Source organism: Cyprinodon tularosa, unplaced genomic scaffold (genome assembly GCF_016077235.1).
Source record: "Cyprinodon tularosa strain WSP-4 unplaced genomic scaffold, ASM1607723v1 ctg622, whole genome shotgun sequence".
Taxonomy (NCBI): Eukaryota; Metazoa; Chordata; class Actinopteri; order Cyprinodontiformes; family Cyprinodontidae; genus Cyprinodon; species Cyprinodon tularosa.
In genome coordinates this window covers 324467-346049 of record NW_024039366.1, presented here as the reverse complement: position 1 = coordinate 346049, position 21583 = coordinate 324467, and the positions used below count along the sequence as shown (strand labels likewise).

General features: G+C 44.0%; 1 protein-coding gene across 4 annotated transcripts in view; it reads right to left on the bottom strand.

The window, feature by feature from the left end:
• hdac5 (histone deacetylase 5) overlaps positions 1-21583 on the bottom strand; it is a 117173-nt gene that overhangs the window by 40275 nt on the left and 55315 nt on the right. For all 4 annotated transcript variants that reach the window (XM_038307864.1, XM_038307863.1, XM_038307862.1 and 1 more), the window contains 7 exons: positions 13184-13431; positions 12937-13081; positions 12732-12837; positions 8522-8655; positions 4889-5020; positions 4682-4791; positions 139-255 (listed from right to left, as the gene is read on the bottom strand). In XM_038307864.1, coding sequence (XP_038163792.1) covers positions 139-255; positions 4682-4791; positions 4889-5020; positions 8522-8655; positions 12732-12837; positions 12937-13081; positions 13184-13431 — 992 coding nt within the window. The remainder of the gene's footprint in view (positions 1-138; positions 256-4681; positions 4792-4888; positions 5021-8521; positions 8656-12731; positions 12838-12936; positions 13082-13183; positions 13432-21583) is intronic.

Sequence of the window (21583 nt, the reverse complement as noted above, 5' to 3'; positions counted from 1 at the left end):
TATTCCTTACTTCTCTGCTCTACAAAAAAATCTTATGGAAATGTTGCTATAAGAAAAAAATCTCATTATCTGCAGGACTAATACCACCAAGCAAAAACATAAAATGTGGAGGTTTAATACATTTAAGCAATGACTTACTGTGATGTGTGTGTTGGCTGGAAGGCCTAAGGAGATATTGGGTAGGGAGGGTGAAGTGTAGAGGCTAAGATGACTCAATGTCCCATCAGCCCCCAGAGTCTGATGAAGAGATCTCAGCTGCAAGACAAACAGTCAGCTTAGAGCCATTTTCATCCAAAACATGAACATTCTGCTTCCAACATTCAGTCAATAGAAAAATTTAATCAAAAAGAAGATTCATCAGTCTTCAAAGGTATAAATTTCACTGGTTTTATCACAACAATTAGCGGAGACCATGGAGCTACTGTAGGTAAAAAACGTTTTCATTGTTTTTGGTTTTTTTCACAAATGTAGATTTGAGAATGAAAAATGTCCAAAATCAAGTATTTAAACCAGTGTGACTGTTATTAAACAAGTGTTTTGGTCAGAAGCTTTCCCACAACCACTGAAAGACAGAGCCCTGCTGGTAATCTGTCCTGCCTACAGCCATCAGCATCAACAAAAATCCCATACAGACCATAATAGGATTTAACCCAAATGTCATTTCCAAACCTGAATTTAAATGATTTCCATGGCATAGTCGAATTGAGTGTGGGAACCAAGACTCTGGATTGACCACCATCACACCAAAAAACTAATTATCTGGGATCCTTGGTGAAGTAGACCCAAACCAAAGTAAAAACAGGTATTTGACATAATCTCTGCTGCTTCAGGCTAAACTATCAGGGTTCCAGTAGCCAGTAGACGGTTATGGGTAAGATGTGCTCTCTTCATCCTCTGACATGGGAGCTGGCTAGGAGCTCATCTACCTGCTGATTTTCCTGGACGGGGCCGCCCATGGAGCTGGTTGAAAAGTTCTTTTTGTATCTCTGCTTCTTTCTTTATGTCTGCTTCTTTCTCTTTGAACCCCAGTCGGCCTCAGCAGATGGGCCTGAGCCTGGTTTTGCGGGAGTTTTTTTTTTTTTTTTACTATTAAAAGGGAGTTTTTCCTCTCCACTGTCGCTGCATGCATGTTTAGTGTGAGGGATTGCCTTCAAGTCAATGAGTCTAAACAATCAACTGGTTTTCCTTAGATAGAAGTGTTTTAATCAATTTGACTGTTTGATCTGGTTGAATTGTCTCAATAAAGGGCCTAGAGATGACATTTGTTTTGAAATTGGCGCAATATAAAAAAACTGAATTGCTGGATTGAATTGAACTGAACTGAAAAGCTTTCCATATAGAAAGAAAGCTAAAAACACACAAATAACAAATCTATTTTTATCAACAAGTGAACTGAATTCACAAACTTTGTGCTTTCATTTTGGGCATACGGCCAAACATTATCCAGAGATTTGGTTCTATTGGCGCTGTTGTTGATGGGGGAGATGCAGTGGAGGCATTTCAGAGACAAGGGTCGAACAGAACGGAGAAATACCTGCTGCTTCTCACTAACTTAGTTTTGAAACTTTGCATGTGTGACTCCACTGCCTTGATTCCCATAGTGCCTCATCTACAATCCTGGCTATGGGTTTCACCATGCAGAAAACTGAATTTCGTTAATTCTACACTTCCCCATGTTGTCAAGATAAAAGTTAGTGGCGCGTTACGCCAAGTCTGGCTACAACATCGTTTTTATTGCTTCCGCTATCAGGACAGAAGCAATAATGGTTACACACTGCAAAAAAATTTAAATCTGAATGTGTCAGGTTAATTTTTTCTTGAATTGAGGAGGGAAGTGAGACACTTTGCCAAGGGAACAAGACAATTTACATGTAAAATATAATAAAAAACTTGTCTTAGTTTAATTGCATATTATCTAATTACCTTAATTTAAGAGTAAAAATACTCAATCCATTGGCAAGTCATATTATTTACCTACTTAAATAAAGGGTAAATACACTTGATATAAAGCATTTTTACTTATTTCTAGATTGCTTTTGCAGTGCAGCAAGCCATTCGGTAAATGTAAAAATATAATCATTTCATTATTTCAATGTTTGGTATGGATTTCAAAAAAAATTCTATTTATGATGCAGTAACAATTTAAAGACCTGTGACAGGCAGCGTTAGTTTTTCACTGAAAAATTCAATGGATTTTAAGACTTTTTAAGGATCCGCGGGAAGCCTGACTCAGATTGTGTTTGTTAAACAAAAGTTTACTATCTCCAAAGGCAGAGCCTTAGTACTGGGATGAACAAAGGGTTCAGATTCTAACCTAATGACAAAATAACTACTTTCCACAAATTAGATTTATCAAAATGTTTTATAAATTCAACATAAAAAACCACTTTTGATTCTAATACACCGTGAAGACATCAACAAAGTAGATGTCTAAGTCGCTGTGGAGAAAAAGCTGATATGAGCAAATATGAGAATGAAAAATGGCATTTCAGGCTTCATTGCACCCAAAGTAGAAAGGGTGGTAGATCTTTTAGTTATCAGGCTCCTCTCCTGTGGAACCAACTACCAGTTTTGTCCGTGAGGCAGACACCCTGTCTACTTTTAAGGCTAGGCTTAAAACTTTCCCCTTTTACAAAGCTTCTAGTTAGAGTGGCTCAGGTTATCCTGAGCTATCTCTATAGTTATGCTGCTATAGGCTTAGACTTCTGGAGGACACAAGGAGCTATTTTTCATTGTTCTGCTTTATTCTACCTCTATTCTCCCACTGTAGGATCTGTTAGTTCAATCTCTAACATTCTGCTCTCTCTGCTTTTTCTTATAGTAGCTTCATCTGGTTTGTTCCTGTTTGGCTGTGACTCCATCCTGGAGATAAATAATATCAGCTGTGCTGCTGCCATCAACGAGTTTGTGTATAGATGTCCAAGGCTACGTTCACACTGCAGCCTGAAGTGACCCAATTCCGATTTTTTTGCCCATATGTGACCTGTATCTGATCTTTTTATGACAGTCTGAACGACACAGATCGGATTTCTTTAAATGCGACCCAGGCCACTTGGATATGTGGTCCTGAATCCGATACGTATCTGATCTTTTCAAATGCGACCTGTGTCTGTACGGGCAGGTCGCATTCATCCGACCTACACGTCATTGACACTTGACAAATGTTACTAAACGTTACTAATCTGCGTCCTACTAAGCGGAGGCGGGAAAAACTAACAACCATGGCGGAAGATAAAACAGAGAGCAGTCAATGGAGAGAAAGTGAGGTTGCTGACTTACTTTTGATCTTCTTAAAAAGATTTCGTTCGTAATGTGCCTGCTCCTGTTGGAGAAGAACTTAAAGAACGCAATATACACTGCGGTATTACGAGTCATGTTTACTTCCGCAAACACTGAGGACGCTTGCTACATGTGACTTCATTGCGTCCTCGAGTGCGCATGCGGGACACTTCGGTTGAACGCTTTCAGTTCACACAGTAGATCACATACAAGTCGCATATACTTGGAAGTGTGAACGGACACGCAAAAAAATCAGATTTCACAACAAAATCGGAATTGAGCATTAAGGCCTGCAGTGTTAACGTAGCCCAAGATCGGCCTGTTTTTCAGGGTAGTCCTGTTTCTCTGACTAACTGAATGTGCTCTCTTCATCCTCTGACATGGGAGCTGGCTCGGACCTCATCTACCTGGCTGTGTTTTTCCTTGACGTGGGCGCAGTTGCCTTTTGTATCTCTGCTTTTTTCTGTATGTCTGCTTCTGTATCCTTGAGCCTCAGTCGGCCTCAACAGATGGCTGCTACAAGCTCGCTTAGTGTGAGGGATTGCCTTTGAGTCAATGAGTCGATAGTGGTTTTTCTTTGTTAAAAAACTTTGAATCAATTTGACTGTATGACCTGCTTGAATTGTTAAGTGCTTGAGATGACATGTGTTGTGAATTGGCGCTATAGAAATAAACTGAACTGAATTAAAACTGCACCCGACTAAGATGGCCCAGGCTACAATATACAAGGGAGAATGTTATACGCTTCTTATCTGCATCGTCTCACCAGTTTCAGTGGGCAAATCTTCCCCATAACCTGTTGTTAAATTTGTATGGTCTTAAATGTTAGATATAATGTGCATTCAAGACATTAGTTTTATGCTGTAACTGGTTTTAAGCAAACTATATGACCTTTAGGAAATTGACTGCACTTCTAAGACTCTTTCATCTAAAAAAACATGTAAAGAATTAATTTAAAAAAAAAAGAGGGAGTTTCACAAAATACAGCAAACAAGGTTGACACAAACATCCTCTGAATAATTGGTGTCTGTTCTTATTATTATGTTTGAGTCACATTCAAATAATGTCCAAATGTCCCATCTTTCATTTTTAAACCATCTGTCCAGCTGGCAGCCCACCAGTAAATATTACACTTACAATTTTCATTCAATTGTTTCTATTCAGTTGAATAAAAACATTATCAGTATAATTCATTAATGAAAATTAAATCTGAATAAATTAAATGCATTATTTGATGAAACAAGTACGTTACTTTCATTTTGCTAAAGCTAATTAATCTTTAATAAAAATACTGATTACTGATCCGGCCAGTCTTGACTTGTTTATGAAAAGGTAGAGACTGAAAAACTCATGGAACAGACCTATTAACTTTGCTTGAATAATTTAAGTTGTGAATCTCTACCTCAGTCTGTATGTTGGGGACTGATCCCGTGTTGCCATTGGCGATCGCTGTGTTGGAACTGTTGGGACTGCTGGGACCTGAACCTGGAGCGCTATTACAGAGGGTGGAAACTAGGACAGAAATCGAGAAAATGGTTTCAAGTCGCTTTTCAGGCTTTGGTGGTTTGTTCGTCTTCTCTACTTTAGAAAGAAAGAAGTCTTTGCTTACCTGATATCTCAATGGCCCTTTTCTTGAAGGCGCTGATGACGGTTCCGTCCTTCCTGCGCAGGAGCGGGGAGCTACGCCTTTCTGCCACTTTTTGCTTCAACCTGGAGCGGACCTTCAGATTCGGCTCCGAGACTGAACAAGTCCGACATAGAGAGATGGCGACAAAGGGACTGTCTGTAGAACTTTTTCAGATTTCAAATATTGCTGAACATTTCATTTGGCAGTTTGGGAATTTCAACCTTCAATGAAGCCTGCAAAGTAAATCCTCAGTCGTGAGGATTTCAGAGATGAGTGTAGTAGAAAATACTATGAGTATTTCAGTATTTTCCAGACCATGTTTTTCAGATGAAAAATATTGATCTGTAAAACATTTTACTATCATGTAACTATGGAGAGTGGTGAGTGCTGGCAATGCACTACATAAATTTGTTAAGACTGTGATCCTGGTGAAGACTGTCAGTCATCCAGGTCATAGTCATTCCATAAACATTAAAAAACAATCCACTGGACTTTGTTTCCAAGTTCTAAGGCATTTTGCTTCCCATCCAAGAAGCTTTTTCAATTAATAATGTCAGAAATAGTGTTGAGTTCAAGGCTTTATACAGTAGCCCAACAAACGGGCGGACGAACGGGTCCAACCCTTTGAAACGGGGGTCGTTTGGCTTCTTTGTTAGCCTGCAAAGCCACATACCAGTCTATATCGCTGAAAGGCGGGTTGTTCCTGGATGGGAAGTGAAATGTCCTCAAACTTGGAAACAAAGTTCAGTGGTTTGTTTTTTTTAACTGTTTTGGAATGACTATGTGCCGGATGACTCAGAATCTTCACCAGCACAAAGCACACTTATGTTTTAATAAATTATCATGGATCTTTCTTGGTTTGCAACAGGGGTGTCAGGTAACAAAGTAGAAATACTTTGTTACCTTAAGTAGAAATTTTGGCTATCTATACTTTACTGGAGACAACTTTTTACTTCTACTCCTCACATCTTTTTCAATTTCCTCAAATTTCTACTCCTTACGTTTCAAAAACAGACTTGTTATTTTTGTTCTTTTTAAGCTAATTTTCATTATGGCCTGTTGGTATGTTGTTAAAACATCCAAATAATTTATATCAGCCAGACAATTTCTTTGTGGTTGGACTTGGTGCAGGATCAACTTGTTGTTTGCCACATTTATGCTGCAAAGTTAAATTTGAGACTATTACCAATAGTTATAAAGCTTTGAAAATTAAGTTTAAGCAAGTTGTCATCTAGAATTGCAGAAAAATTATCTTAACATTTTTTCCTGCATTACTTTTACATTTTTACTTTAAGTAGTTTTAAAAGGTGTACTTTTACACTTTTGAGTAAAAATCTTAAGTTCTACAAAAGTTTTTTTAAACAGTAGGATTTATACTTCTACTTGAGTGATAAACATAATAAATCAATATAAACATAATACTTTTGACACCTATGGTTTGCAATATACCAGGTATGGAATATGATGTTTACATTTAAAATAATAAAAACAAAATATCTGATTAATTTTTTATTCCAGTGCAATAAAGGGAACACTGAAATAACACATCATAAATATTCTTATTTAATACTTTGTTGAATGTGCTGAAAACAAAATTACACAAAAATCATGAAAGGAAATCAAAGCAGAAAAAAAATTCAGGCTGATCCAACTTTGACATAATGTCCTTAAAACTGGTCAAAATGAGGCTCAGTACCGTGCGTGGCCTCCATGGGGCTGGATAAGCTGCCTATAACCGCTGGGCATGCTCCTGATGAGATGTGCTCAGTCAGATTCAGGTCTGGGTAACATGCAAGCCAGTCCAGTTCAATGATTTTGTGTTACAGGAACTGCTGACACACTCCAGCCACATCATGTCTAGCTTTGTCCTGCATTAGGAGGAACCCAGGTCCAACTGCAACAGCATATGGTCTTAGAGGGGTCTGAGGATCTCATGTCGGTACCTAATGGGAGTCACTCTTGCGAGCGCATAGAAGGCTGTATGAAACGCCTCCTCACACCCTTACTGACCCCCTGCCAAACCGGACATGCTAAAGGATGTTGCAGGCAGTATATCGCTGTCTAGGGTAGCTCAAGACACTGCTACGTCTGTCGCATGTGCTTAGGTAGAACGTGCTTTCATCTTTGAAGAGCACAGGGAGCAGGTGATGAATTCGCCAATCTGGTGTTCTATGGCAAATGCCAAGCGTCCTGCACGGTTTTGGGCTGTGAGCACAAGCCCTATCTGTGGAGTTCATTTTGCAGGGGTCTGGCAGTGCTCCTCCTGTTCCTCCTTGTACAGAGGTGGAGGTAGCAGTCCTGCTGCTGGGTAGCTGCCCTCTTACAGCTTCCTCCATGTCTCCTGGTGTACTGGCCTTTCTCTTGGTAGCGCCTCATGTCTCTGAACACTACGCTGATGGACACAGCAAACCTTCTTGCCACAGCTCTGCGCCATCCTGGACAAGCTGCACTACCTAAGCCATTTGTGTGATTTGTAGAGTCTGCCTCATGCTGTTGGGGAGGGTGAAAGAACCACAAACATTCAAAAATGGCCAAAAAATATGGCCAAAACATCAGCCGTAATGAGAAGTGATCTGTGGTCCCCACCTGCAGGACTCATTTGAGTGTGTCTTCCTAATTACCAATAATTTCCAATTGCTTACACTTATTGGTTATCAATGTCAAATGCTGTTTAGCATTTGACATTGATAACCAATAAGTGTCTTAACAAGTGGACAGTTTGATTTCACAGAAGTTTGATTTAACTAATTTTATTTTCTGAGCAGTGCATTCATCAAATTTTAGGTGCCAAATCTTTACTCATTGTTATATGAATTTTTGCATTGATGGAGCAAGATTTAAGTTCATTTAACTCTGATAGTATACTGGCAATTTTATTGCTAATAAGACAATTTTACATTTCGAATAATCAAATTACAAATATCAACTTAAAAATATTGCGATATCTGTTTTTTGTCCACATCATTTCCAGTAGCAGCCATTCAAAATGGCCCTTCCCAGCCAAATGGCAGCCCACTTCCCTCCAACTCCCAGCGAAATCCCCACCAACTTCCAGCCACTGGAGTGACCCCCATCTTGCATCTTTTTTTACTGACTCCACCCTTTAACGGAATTACATGATCTGACCTGGAGATGACGGTTCTCTTTAGATCTATATGTTCACAAATCGTGACAGAAAGAATATTTTAGTACAAAGATTAATGTTTAAAAAGGAATTAAAGGGGACCAGCCAAGGGCCCATCAAGGAAAGTCGATAAATTTTGAATGGCTTCTACTGTTTCCTCACCAAATGACTCAACTTTTTCACGTTAAAAAGCATGACACAGGAACAGATCTGTTCTGAGTAGTCTGCTACATGTCATCATAACAGATGCTCTCTTGCAGCAAAGGACAGTGGGACTGCTCATTTCTCAATCATGGCATAGAGTTGTTAAATCTCTACATTGTGTTTGGATGCACTTTGTTGTCAGTCGTATTAAAGAAACGGTGTTAGCTCAAACAGGAGCATTGTGACATTACAGTCTGAATGAGCAGTGTTCACCTGTGCAAGAAATAAGGCAACTTTTTGATGTTGATAAATAACTCAAAATAAAGACTGCTTTCTGCGCTTCTCACCCGTCTTTCTGAGAGGGAAGTCATCTTTACCCTCATAGTTGCCGAGCAGAGAGGGGAGTTTATAGGAGGGAGGGGTTCCGGGGGTGTTACTCTGAGGTGGAGAGCTCTGCTCCAATGAGGTGTGCTGGCCTCCCCTGCAGTTACAAACACACACATTAGATAGCAGCTAACCAATGTCTTTGTTTTCTTTAAGAGGCTTTGTGTTTTATTTCTAAAGTTAATCTTTTGCTAAAAAAAAAAAATATTCTGCTATTCTATGAATGAGATTAATTCCACCACGTGTCTCTTCCCATCAATTTCTTCCTGCAATGAAATAAAAGCTTAAAAGGTTTAGGAAAAAGCTTCAGACATGCTAAGAAGATCCACCTATCAACTTCAGGCCAGAAGCCGGGGGGGGGGGGGGGTTATCACACATCTGCACACAAATTTTATACTCAATATCAATACCAAGTAAAATAATCAATGCTTGGTTGATAGCATAGGGATAAAAAAAAAATAACAATTGACAACCCTAGTGCATTCCAAATGATTCCAAAAGTGAAAAAGTAACTCCTCTTGTTATAACTAGACAGGCATATTTGTTATAAATGCTTGTCTATAAATTGATACTGACTAATAAGAGAAGACATTTTCATGTATGGTGAGAAATGCAACAACAAGTTACAATTCTGTTTTTAGCATCCTTTAAAATAGGGCAGCAACTAAAGATTATTTTGCAAATCGATTATCTGTCGATTATTTTTAGATTAATCGATTAATAATCTGATAGCCAAAGGTTCCTTAAAGAAGATTTTTTATGAAAGTAAACCAGGTAAAACTAAAACTTTACCACTTCAAGAGTTCTGTATAAAGAATATTGACAGATGAAACTTTTTTTTAATCTTTAATGCAAAATGTTTATGTATATATATTTTTTTATAATTTTGTTATAATTGCTGCTCTAAGTGGGTCGCTCTGGAAGCTAAAGGGCAGTTTTACAGTCTCTATGCTCCAGTTAATGATTAATCAATTACTAAATTAGTTGAGGATTATTTGGATAATCGATTAATCAGATTTTTTCAACCTTACAATAAAACATAGCCTCCCTTGACTTAACTGGGCTGTTATTAGTTGAATTAAAAGTGTTTACACTACTGAATGCCACATTTTTTACATTGAAAACCATCAACACCACCCCGGCCGGCTCCGGCGGGGGTGGTGTTGGGGGGCCGGTCTGGGCGGGCTGGCTGCGCTGGCTGGGTATTCGGGTGGGTTTTCCCTCCTGGAGGCATGGCGGGGCTGCTCTGTTCCCGCTGATCACGGCGGGTGGGGCTGCGGGGCGGGTGGGGGCCTGGAGTGGCTATGGCCGGCGCGTGTTGGGGGGCCGGGGCGGCGGAGCTGCTCTGGCCGTGTGTCAGGGCCTGGTGCGGGCGGCGGGGGGGGGGGGGGGGGGGGGGCGGCGGACGTGGCTGAGCTGCTTTGGCTTCGTCCGGTGGGGGGGTGGCGCGGTTCGCTCCGCTCTGGCTTTGTGCTGCCCCTCGGGCTGCTGGGGGGGGTGGTTGCGCCGGCTGCGGTCTGCTCTTCTTGCGGTTTTGCGCCGGGCGGCCTTTCTGCTCTCGGGCTGATTCTGTGCGCGGTGTGTTTCGTTGCGCGCTGTTGGCATCGGACTCGGTGGGGTGGGGCTTCGCTTTTGGCCGGGGGGGCGTTTTGGAGGGGTCCCGCGGCGCTCGCGGCCGGTTCGCGGCGGATGCGCGTGGGCCCCGGCCGGGGGCAGGGCCGCCTGAGTGTTTATCCTGGGTGGTGCGGTCGCGGTGGGTGTTGCGGCCGGTCGCCGGGGCTTGGTGCCGGGGGGCGGGGCGTGTTTCGGTGCTCTGTGGGGCTGGGGCGCTTCGGTCGGCGCCGTGGGGGGGGCTGGTGTTCGGTGCCCGGCCCTACCTCGGGGTGGTAGGGCCGGGCACCGCGGACTCGTCCCCGCGGCTCCCCGGGGCGCCGGCATGGCGGTGGCTGGGGGGCTTCTTCGTGGCTGTCTCTCCTCCTGCCTTGGTGGGGGTCTGATTTCCGGGGCTGGCCCTGCCTTGGTGCCTTCGCTTCTGGGGTCCCCTTGGGCGCTTGGGGCTTTGGGTCTCCCGGCGCTGGACTCAGTGCTCTGGGGGGTGTGCCTCTCCGGCTCTCCGCAACCACTATTGAGCATTTTTTCTATGGTTAAACTTTACATGCACAAGTTCACCCTCACAAACAACTACAGGTGCTAGGCTTCAGGTACTTGGAGATTCACTTCCAAACAGAAACCCCACATTCATATCTTCAGGTAACACAGAGTACATGTCAGACTTAATAATATTACTTTAGCGATAGTTTCAAGGTGTTTGCTTTATTGTATATCTCGTACCATGTCTTTTGGTTGTGCTGTTCTTTTTTTTTTTTTTCCATCTCATTACAGGTGTTGAAGCAGACTGAAAATGTTTTGTCATTGTCTCCTTCCTATCTCCTCTTTCTTTCATCTTTTGTCCTGTTTTCTTTTCTTTTTCTTTTTCCTTCTTCTTCTTCTGTTTTTCTGCTCTACTTACATTGCAGTGTCCATATGAACTGTAAAACTCCCTGCATAATTATAATAAAGCAATTTATATACATGGAACAAGTGGAGCAGTATGGCAATTGCGATACCGCTACACTTGTGAAAGTAAAATCTGTTGGGCTCCTTTTGGCATCAAGACAATTATTCTTATTGCCACCTTGCCAGACAGGACACTGTAAAAAAAAAAAAAGAAAACCATCATAAGTCAGGAAAAGCCGTGCATACACTGTATGATTTTTTTCCCTTTTCGGGCCGATTAGCCTCTCACGATACCTCCCAGTCAGGCAGGTGGGCAGATCCTGCTGTTGAAGCAGAGCTACGAGCCGATTTACCAGAACATAAAGCACTGTGCATGTGCAAACAAGGGAGTTCTTCTTCTTCCAGATCGACGAGTCTGACCAGCGCAATCTCTCGGCGCTGAGTCCGACGTGGGGTTTTTAGACATACAGCGTGAGCAGTTGATCGTGTCAGAGCGTCAGGTCGCACAGAGTGAAAACATGCATTGTTAGCTGTGAACTTTTAAACTCTGCAGTTTCATACTATAGTTTCAGTTGTAGCTGTGTGCAATGATTGAAAATATGTGTATGCCCGGCTTTAAGCTCCAAATGTTTTTGATGTTTAGTACAGGATAAATGTGCTAAGTGACCAAAAGAAAGAAACTAATAAATGTCCTAAAGATAGTCCTTGTTTGTTGGCTTATTGAAGTCCTTTTCATTTAAGGCCTCTTTTAAACTCCCCACAGGGTAAAGTGTCATCTTTGGTTAGTTAAAATCGTAGGGAACCACGATGTTCCAACTGTTGCCGTTCCAAATTCTCTTGAGTGGTGCCTGAATTTACAGAGAGTAAAGTGAATGTGACTGGTCGATTATGAAGGGGCCGGGATTGTTGTGGCGGAAGGTTCGCAAGCAAGTCTGGTGTGTCGGAAGCATCTTGCTAACCAGTTAGCAATTTAGTGCTAGTAGGTTCCCAATGGGAAATTCCATTGGGACGAAGTAGCACTAAATAGGTGACTTAGAAACGACGCTGTCAAGGAACGCTATGGACAGGGGGACATGCAAGAGGAGGAGAGTTTAGTGTCAGAGGTCGTGGATGAGCCTCCTCTGTCATCCATTTTTTATTTAGAGGAGGAAAGCGGGGACGAAGATGTTGTGGAAGAGGACGCCAGGGCGGCAGAAGCTTGGTTTGGTGTAGAAGGCTTCCAGCCGTACATGTTTGAGCCCTTGCCTCGCAACGCTGCCAGTTCTGTTAGCTCTACGCCTGCCGAAGACACAGACGTCCACACTGGGACGGAATGCAATGGGAAAGTACATAATGATTCTTATTTCTAATTTCAATCGTTGTTTATATTAGCTGCGACATATGAATCAAGATGCTATGGCCGAAAAAATTTGATTGACGGTTGACCGTTATATGATTAGCCGTATTTAGGTGTTCAAGCTGAGGTATAACTAACTGACCGAATTTAAGACAGGATTTTTTCTAACTTTTGGGACAATATTGTCTGGTAAAGAGTACATTTATATAAATGTTTAAGCCAGAATGATTAGAAAGTTAAATATGATAACTTTAAGCAAAATACATCCAGATAGTAAAACTTTTGTGTAGCTCAAACTACTAAAACTAGAGACTAGCTGAGGAAGCCGGTGTCATACTCACCAGCACTTTGGGGAGAAGGAATGGTTGAGTCCTACTGGACCAGGCTCTTTCTTACTGAGAAGGAACTCCTGCAGCTTTAGCTTGACTTCTGTGCTGGCAATGGCGCCTTCCAAAACACAAACATCCGGCGATCAGGATGTTAAACTGTCTTTACATTCACATGGCTATTTTAGGTGTAGCCACTGATGGCAGCACTGTAACCTACTCTCTTTGCTTTTCTCTTTGTTCCTCAGCAGCAACAGTTGTTGTTCCATTCTCTGTTTCTCCTGTTCTTCGTGCCTTTGTTGCTCCAGTTTCCTTTTGTGCTCCATCTCTTGTTGCCGTTTTGCTGCCAGCAGCTCCTGTTGTTGCTAACACACACAAAAACACATGTAGAACCTGGGTTACAGGTTGCTTCTGGAGAAGATGGATAAACCCTTAGAAGTGGTGGCTGTACTGAGAATGTAAGCTACCTTTAGGTGCTCTTGTAACTGAACCTCATGTTGTCTTGTCAACACTTCATGTTTTTTCTGAAACTCAGCAAACAGCAGCTGTTTCTGGAGTTCCTGCTGCTGTTTGAGGAGCACCAGCTCCTGCTGAAGCTGTTGCTCTCTCAGGGTTGTGTCCATTGCTCCGCCACCAGACAGAGACCCCACCCTGGGCTCTGTTCTCAGGTCGACTGGGCATCCACCTCCACCTGGGCCTTCTCCAGAACCACCGCCTGGACAAAACATTACAGACAGTTCTTCAGGTTCCTTCACAAACATAAAGGCCTGAACCGGTGCGTATGAATTATTAAAGGTATAGTGGAGGAGGTTCTTTTTGTGGGTGGATCATCAAAATTCTTTCTTGTGATATATTTATGTAAGGCCATCCTAGGTGCTCGTCCCCATTTTTACAGTGGTGAGTCTGACATAGTGGAAAAATTACAAATCTTCTTTTGTAAAGTAAGCTTGCATGAGCGATGCAAACAGCAACTTTTAAACAGAGTGTACAAAAGGAGAAATAGGCTTGTGCAGGCTTTGCAGGCATTAAATGAACATTCCCTCTCAGGAGCACGTACAGGGTCACGCAGGTGCATTTTAAGTGGGGACCTGGGTCTTTTAAAAAATTTGCTAAGATCCTCCACAATACCTTCAATCTCCAACCCAAATTTTTTTCCATGTCACACTGACTACGTAAAGAGAGACTCCAACTAGGCAGGGTAAGCAGATCTGCGGATTTTTTTCACTGTTGTCTCTGTGCCACACAAATTTAAACAATTTCCCACATTTGCCTTTGAAAGATTATGAAAAGCACTGGCGTAACTTTCTGATGGACTGGTGGGGACATGAGTCCAATCTTGAAATGGGTGGGGACAGTCCCCACCAATAATTTGTACATTTGTATTCGGCTCATTTACTTTAGCCATCAACAATTACCTCAGGACGCGCCTGGCTGTCTGTATTCTGAGAGTTTTCAGTCAGCGTTTCTTTCTCGCTATCCCACTGCTCCTGTCGCTATTCACCGCGTCATCACTAGCTACATGATTGGAGGAGAGACGACACACAGTGCACTATCACTCATTAATATTTACCAGCAGCTACTTCGGCTTTTATTTCGAATAAAAAAATAGTAGACGGGTTGGTTTGAAAAAAAAAAAGATGCCACCGAAAAAGTCGTCAGATATACGGAGCTTTTTCAACAACAAAAAAGAGTGTAAGTAGCCTTGAAAATTAGTATTGTAATGCAATAAGTTTGACAAAAGCAGGTGTTTAAATAGCGTGTTCTTTGCTAGTTAAAAAAAGCAAATCTCAGCTCCTCACAGGACCATGACTAGGGGTGTAAATAATAATCGTTTTGTATCGATGCATCGATCCAACAGCCGACGATCCGATGCATCGACACGTGCGCAAGAGAATCGATTCATGTTTTTTCCCCCTCCGGTCTATTTTTATCCATTTTCTCCTGGGCGTAATTCTCCCTCCCGTGCTGCGGTTGTGCTAAACCTATTTTGCCCTCCTAGCTCGCTTCCTGGTTATACTCTTACAGCAGTGTGTTGCAGTGAGCTTGACACAGACGTTTTTGATTTATGCTCAATATGGAAGCGTGGTCTGTGCTACACTGTGGGTCTAGATACGGCCGAGGCGGCGAGGAAGTGGGGGCGAGTCCGACGACCGAGGGACATGAGGGCCAAAAAGATCGGAGATCCAGGAGGAAAAAGGGTCCCAACGTTCTCGCGCACCTCACTCTTCTAGCGGGTCAAACTTCAGGAGTTGTTTTCTGCAATTTCGGTCATAAAAACAAAACTAGCCGGCCTCCTGTCTGCGGCACTGTCAGCTACAATTTGGGAGAGGAGCAGCGGAGCGTCTGTGGAGGGGGCGGGACGTCTGGAGCCGAGGCATTGCACTGCACTCATTGCTCTGATTTTGTGCATTTTTTTTTGATGCAACTTTTCTACTTCTGTTATGTGCTGTTTTTTCTTAAAAAAATGCATAACGACATTACAGCTTTCATTGATTTATTTGAAATTTGAAACATTGTCTAGCCTGTAAGGTGTAAAAAAAAAAAATTAACCAATTAATCGAATCAAAACGAATCGTGGTGTATTCTTGAGTATCGAAAATAATCGAATCATTGGATCAGGAAATCGATACTAAATCGAATCGCCATGATAGATGTGATTTACACCCCTAACCATGACTCAGAGTTAGTCTGATTTAAAAAATGTAGCAGAGTGCAGAGGTTCTAGATATATCAAGGAAAAATCTTCTAGATTTTTTAAGTCATGCAGAGGTAAATTGAAAATATGTTTCTTAGCTTCTTAGATTAGTCGACATCTTCATGAAATGTATGTTTCAGGAGTGATCAGAGACAGATTGAGGGACAGCTGCAGATTTCAAGATAAAAACGATTTACTGGGATATGCAACAAGCAATAAAATCTGGCTGAAAAAGTACTTTGCAAGAAAAAAAATCTATATTAAAAATGTAACATATCTTTTTGTCTTTTGTAATTCAGCAAGACTCAGAAATAGCTGTTCCAACAAACTCAGACCCAGATGCAGAGTCAGAATCACAGGTAAGACCGACTAAGGAAGCTACAAGAATCAAAGCACAAACAAGAGTGTGCAAATCAGTTAATCAATGAATTGAAATAAAACTTTCAATACTGAGACTTTTGCTGTTAGAGATATGTGGGACACAATTCAAAAGTAGATTTTGCTGCTCCTGTGATGGAGGATAGTACAGCTGAAAGGCACATTGAAATGATTGTGTGCTTTCAGATGTTTTTCTCAGCTTTTAGTGTATAAATCCAATATCAAACTATCTGATATAGAGAGGATTTTGTTAACAGCCAAATATCAGCAGTAAAATAGTTTGGTTGTTAGGATTTTTGATGTTATAATATAATCGGTTGTTACACAAGAGACAAATACGTTCATATTTTAAAGTCTAAAAAATAAATTTTCACTTACATCTATTCGTAAGAGTTTTCCTGTTTTTATTTGTTATTTATGTCGCTGAAGTTTCTGAGCCATTACAAAAAAGCCACTTTAATGAACCAGTCTATCTGTACATTATAACATTTTTATTTTGTTACTGTTTTATTCTCAGCTATATGAAAGCAGTGAATCCATCCATCCATCCATCTTCCTCCGCTTATCCGGGGTCGGGTCGCGGGGGCAGCAGCTTAAGAAGGGAGGCCCAGACTTCCCTCTCCCCAGCCACTTCTTCCAGCTCTTCAGGAGGAACCCCAAGGCGTTCCCAGGCCAGCCGAGAAACATAGTCTCTCCAGCGTGTCCTGGGTCTTCCCCGGGGCCTCCCCCCGGTGGGACGTGCCCGGAACACCTCACCAGGGAGGCGTCCAGGAGGCATCCTAAACAGATGCCCAAGCCACCTCAACTGGCTCCTCTCGACGTGGAGGAGCAGCGGCTCTACTTCGAGTCCCTCCCGGATGACCGAGCTTCTCACCCTATCTCTAAGGGAGAGCCCAGCCACCCTACGGAGGAAACCCATTTCGGCCGCTTGTATCCGCGATCTCGTTCTTTCGGTCATGACCCAGAGTTCATGACCATAGATGAGGGTAGGAACGTAGATCGACCGGTAAATCGAGAGCTTCGCTTTTTGACTCAGCTCTCTCTTCACCACGACGGACCGGTACAGCGCCCGCTTCACGGCAGACGCTGCACCAATCCGCCTGTCGATCTCCCGCTCCCTTCTTCCCTCATTCGTGAACAAGATCCCAAGATACTTAAACTCCTCCACTTGGGGCAGGACACCCCCCCTGACCCGGAGAAGGCACTCTACCCTTTTCCGGCTCAAGACCATGGCCTCGGATTTGGAGGCACTGATCCCCATCCCGGCCGCTTCACACTCGGCTGCGAACCGATCCAGCGAGAGCTGCAGATCACGACCCGATGAAGCCAATAAGACCACATCATCTGCAAAAAGCAGAGACGCAATCCTAAGGCCACCAAAACGGATCCCCTCAACACCTTGGCTGCGCCTAGAAATTCTGTCCATGAAGGTAATGAACAGAATCGGTGACAAAGGAGTCCAGCTCTCACCGGAAACGAGCCCGACTTACTGCCGGCAATGCGGACCAGACTCTGACACCGGTCATACAGGGACCTGACAGCCCGTATCAAAGGGCCTGGCACCCCATATTCCCGGAGAACCCCCCACAGGGCCCCCCGAGGGACACGGTCGAACGCCTTCTCCAAGTCCACAAAGCACATGTAGACTGGTTGGGCGAACTCCCATGCACCCTCCAGGACCCTGCTGAGGGTGTAGAGCTGGTCCAGCGTTCCACGACCAGGACGGAAACCACACTGCTCTTCCTGAATCCGAGGTTCGACTATCCGACGGACCCTCCTCTCCAGCACCCCCGAATAGACCTTGCCGGGGAGGCTTAAGAGTGTGACTCCCCTGTAATTGGAGCACACCCTCCGGTCCCCCTTTTTGAACAGGGGGACCACCACCCCAGTCTGCCAATCCAGGGGGACTGCCCCTGATGTCCATGTAATGTTGAAGAGTCGTGTCAGCCAACACAACCCTACAACATCCAGGACCTTGAGGAACTCCGGGCGGTCTCATCCACCCCCGGGGCCCTGCCACGAGGAGCTTTTTAACCACCTCGGCGACCTCGCCCACAGAGATTGGAGAGCCCATTCCAGAGTCCCCAGGCCCAGCTTCCTCAATGGAAGACATGTTGTGGGATTGAGGAGGTCTTCGAAGTATTCTGCCAACCGACCCACAACGTCCCGAGTCGAGGTCAGCAGCACACCATCCCCACTATAAACAGTGTTGGATCTGCACTGCTTCCCCCTCCTGAGACGCCGGATGGCGGACCAGAATCGCTTCGGAGCCGTACGGAAGTCTTTCTCCATGGCCTCTCCAAACTCCTCCCACACCCGAGTTTTTGCCTCAGCAACCATCCGAGCCGCATGCCGCTTCGCCCGCCGGTACCCATCAGCTGATTCCGGAGTCCCACAGGCCAAAAAGGCGCGATAGGCCTCCTTCTTCAACCTGACTGCATCCCTCACCGGAGGTGTCCACCAACGGGTTCGAGGGTTGCCGCCACGACAGGCACCGACAACCTTGCGGCCGCAGCTCAGATAAGCTGCCTCGACAATGGAGGAACGGAACATGGTCCACTCGGACTCAATGTCCCCCACCTCCCCCGGGATGTGTTCGAAGTTCTGCCGGAGATGGGAGTTAAAGCTCCGCCTAACAGGGAACTCCGCCAGACGTTCCCAGCAGACCCTCACAACACGTTTGGGCCTGCGAGGTCTGACCGGCATCCTCCCCCACCACCGGAGCCAACTCACCACCAGGTAGTGGTCAGTGGAAAGCTCAGCACCTCTCTTCACCCGAGTGTTCAAGACATACGGCCGCAAGTCCGATGAAACGATGACAAAGTCGATCATCGAACTGCGGCCTAGGGTGTCCTGGTGCCATGTGCACATATGGACACCCTTATGCTTGAACATGGTGTTCGTTATGGACAATCCATGATGAGCACAGAAGTCCAACAACAGAACACCACTCGAGTTCAGATCAGGGTGGCCATTCCTCCCAACCACGCCCCTCCAGGTCTCACTGTCATTGCCCACGTGAGCGCTGAAGTCTCCCAGCAGAACAAGGGAATCCCCAGGAGGGGCACCCTCCAGTACCCCCTCTAAGGACTCCAAGAAGGGTGGGTAATCTGAACTGTTGTTCGGCCCGTAAGCACAGACAACAGTCAGAACCCGTCCCCCGACCCGTAGGCGGAGGGAAGCTACCCTCTCGTTCACCGGGGTAAACCCCAACGTACAGGCACCGAGATGGGGGGCAACAAGTATGCCCACTCCTGCCCGGCGCCTCTCACCGTGGGCAACACCAGAGTGGAAGTAAGTCCAGCCCCTCTCAAGGAGACTGGTTCCAGAACCAGAACCATGCGTTGAGGTGAGACCGACTATTTCTAGCCGGAACCTCTCAGCCTCGAACACTAGCTCCGGCTCTTTCCCCACCAGCGAGGTGACATTCCACGTCCCAAGAGCCAGCTTCTGCAGCCGAGGATCGGACCGCCAGGGTCCCCTCCCCCGGCCGCCACCCAACACACATTGCACCCGACCCCTATGGCCCCTCTCACGGGTGGTGGGCCCATGTAGGGGGGGACCCATGTTTCCTCTTCGGGCTGAGCCCGGCCGGGCCCCATGGGTAAAAGCCCGGCCACCAGGCGCTCGCCATCGTGCCCCCCCTCCAGGCCTGGCTCCAGAGTGGGGCCCCGGTGACCCACGTCCGGGCGAGGGAACGCTGAATCCAAATATTTTGCTCATCATAGGGGTCTTTGGGCTGCGCTTTGTCTGGTTCCTCACCTAGGACCTGTCTGCCTTGGGTGACCCTACCAGGGGCATAAAGCCCCAGACAGCATAGCTCTCAGGATCATTGGGACACTCAAACCTCTCCACCACGATAAGGTGGCAGCCCAAGGAGAGGAATGAATAAATGTGTGCTGTTCAAATTTGTGTTTGGGCTTATTTTTAGCTAAATACATAAACCTAAGAAAAGCCTTTAAATCCTGTAACTGCAGGTTGATCATCACCAACCCTTATAGCAGGGGAACCAATTAAAAATCATGGGGGTCCGAATAAAGAAAATCATCAACCAGTAAAGGTCTGGAGACATTTTTAATGATCTGTTACTTTAACACTGAAATAAAATGAGGTGTTTATGCATCTATGTCATACATTGAATTTTTTAATTAAAAAAAAAATTATATTTTAAAATGTAGTTTTTTTTTAAGTAGAGAACAACAATAGTTTGGTATACAGACAATTTCCTGATTACCATAGTTTAGAAAAGACCTGAACTGACCGTTTCTTTCTTTTTTCTGTCTTAATGTTGGCAGTGGGCTTTAGGCTGCCCTGCAAGGCTTTAAACCTGGGTTTAAATGGAGACTAAGCCATTCTCAAGCACATATCAAGGTGCTCATTTTGAGCCTGGATCCATATTTATTTTCGATTTTGTTCATGGTGGAGAATCCTGCTTCACAGCAGCAGGTTGAGCCAAACAGCCTCTAAATGTTCAGGCTCCGCTCCGGTCCGGGCAGGTCAAGATCCGCTATTGCAATCGCACCAAACAGGAAAAAGAACGGCGAGAAGATCCGGTTTGTCAGATTAAAATATAGTAACAACAGATTGATAACTACAAATTAGAGCATAATTCTTATATATTTAAAAAAAAACTAACACCATTTATTTAAAGGATTGGATGCAAACTATTGGTGCTTCAACAGACCAGGAAGCAGATTTCTCATCTCCATCAGAAACTGAACATCTGCTGGATGCTGATGGAGATTTTTTTTATATGTCAGATTAAATTAAGCGTTCATTTCTGCATGTTTTGCTCCTATGAATTTAATGATAATATTGAGCATGCTCTCCTAAAGCTCAGAGGATAAAGAACAGCGGAGGCTGTAGGCTTTGATTTGCGGCGGAGCAGTGATGGAGGATGTGGGATTTCAGGGTAACAGGAGAAGTGGCGCAAGTGACGTTTAGACACTGTCCTCAGACAACGTGTGGTAATTTATAAATGTTTTAAATCAGGCTGGGTCCGGATTATCCAACAGATGGATCTGGTTCCGGACCGCAGTCAGCTAATCGGTGACCTCTGCCTTATAGTGTCCCCACCAACTTTCATTACAAAGTTACACTCTTGATGAAAATTTATTTAAAAAAACAAAACAAAAACAAAAGTCTCTAAGGCTTTGCAAACATGGAAAATGTAACGTACCATGATAATAAAGACCAAGTACACATGAGATGCTGATCTTGCTCTCTTTGTAGTTTTCCCAGAGCATTGCATAGTCTTGGAGTGAATTTGGGAAATAGCCAATACCAGGAAGAGCGGTCACTGTTAAAAATGTCCTGACATTTTCAGAAAACCTGACCCAATCTCCAAGGAGGCAGGATATTCTTATTTGCATTACTTTATAACTACAAGTTTAACACCTCCTGGCTACTTGCCTGCTCCTGTTCCGTACTGTTACCTGATATTAGCATTAGAGCTGAACAATTTAGCCAAAAATGAAAAGTGGGATTATTTTAAACCAATATTGCATTGAGATTTTATTTCGATTTTCCTTATCATTAACCAAAATCATGTAAATGTTTCACTACAGCATATCAGTTTCTTCATGACCTGGAGAGCTTGCTTGTCCAGAGTCCATTGTTGCAGGACTTTACTGTAACTTCTGCATGCTAGCTGCACCTCTCTCTTCCTTTCTGTGTGGTTGCAAACCCACTTTAAGCATATTACCGCCTGCTAAAGGGCTGTAGGGATAAATCTTTCTACCTACTGTTTAAATGTAACATGACCAATAGTGATGGCCTCTTCGATTTGAAAATT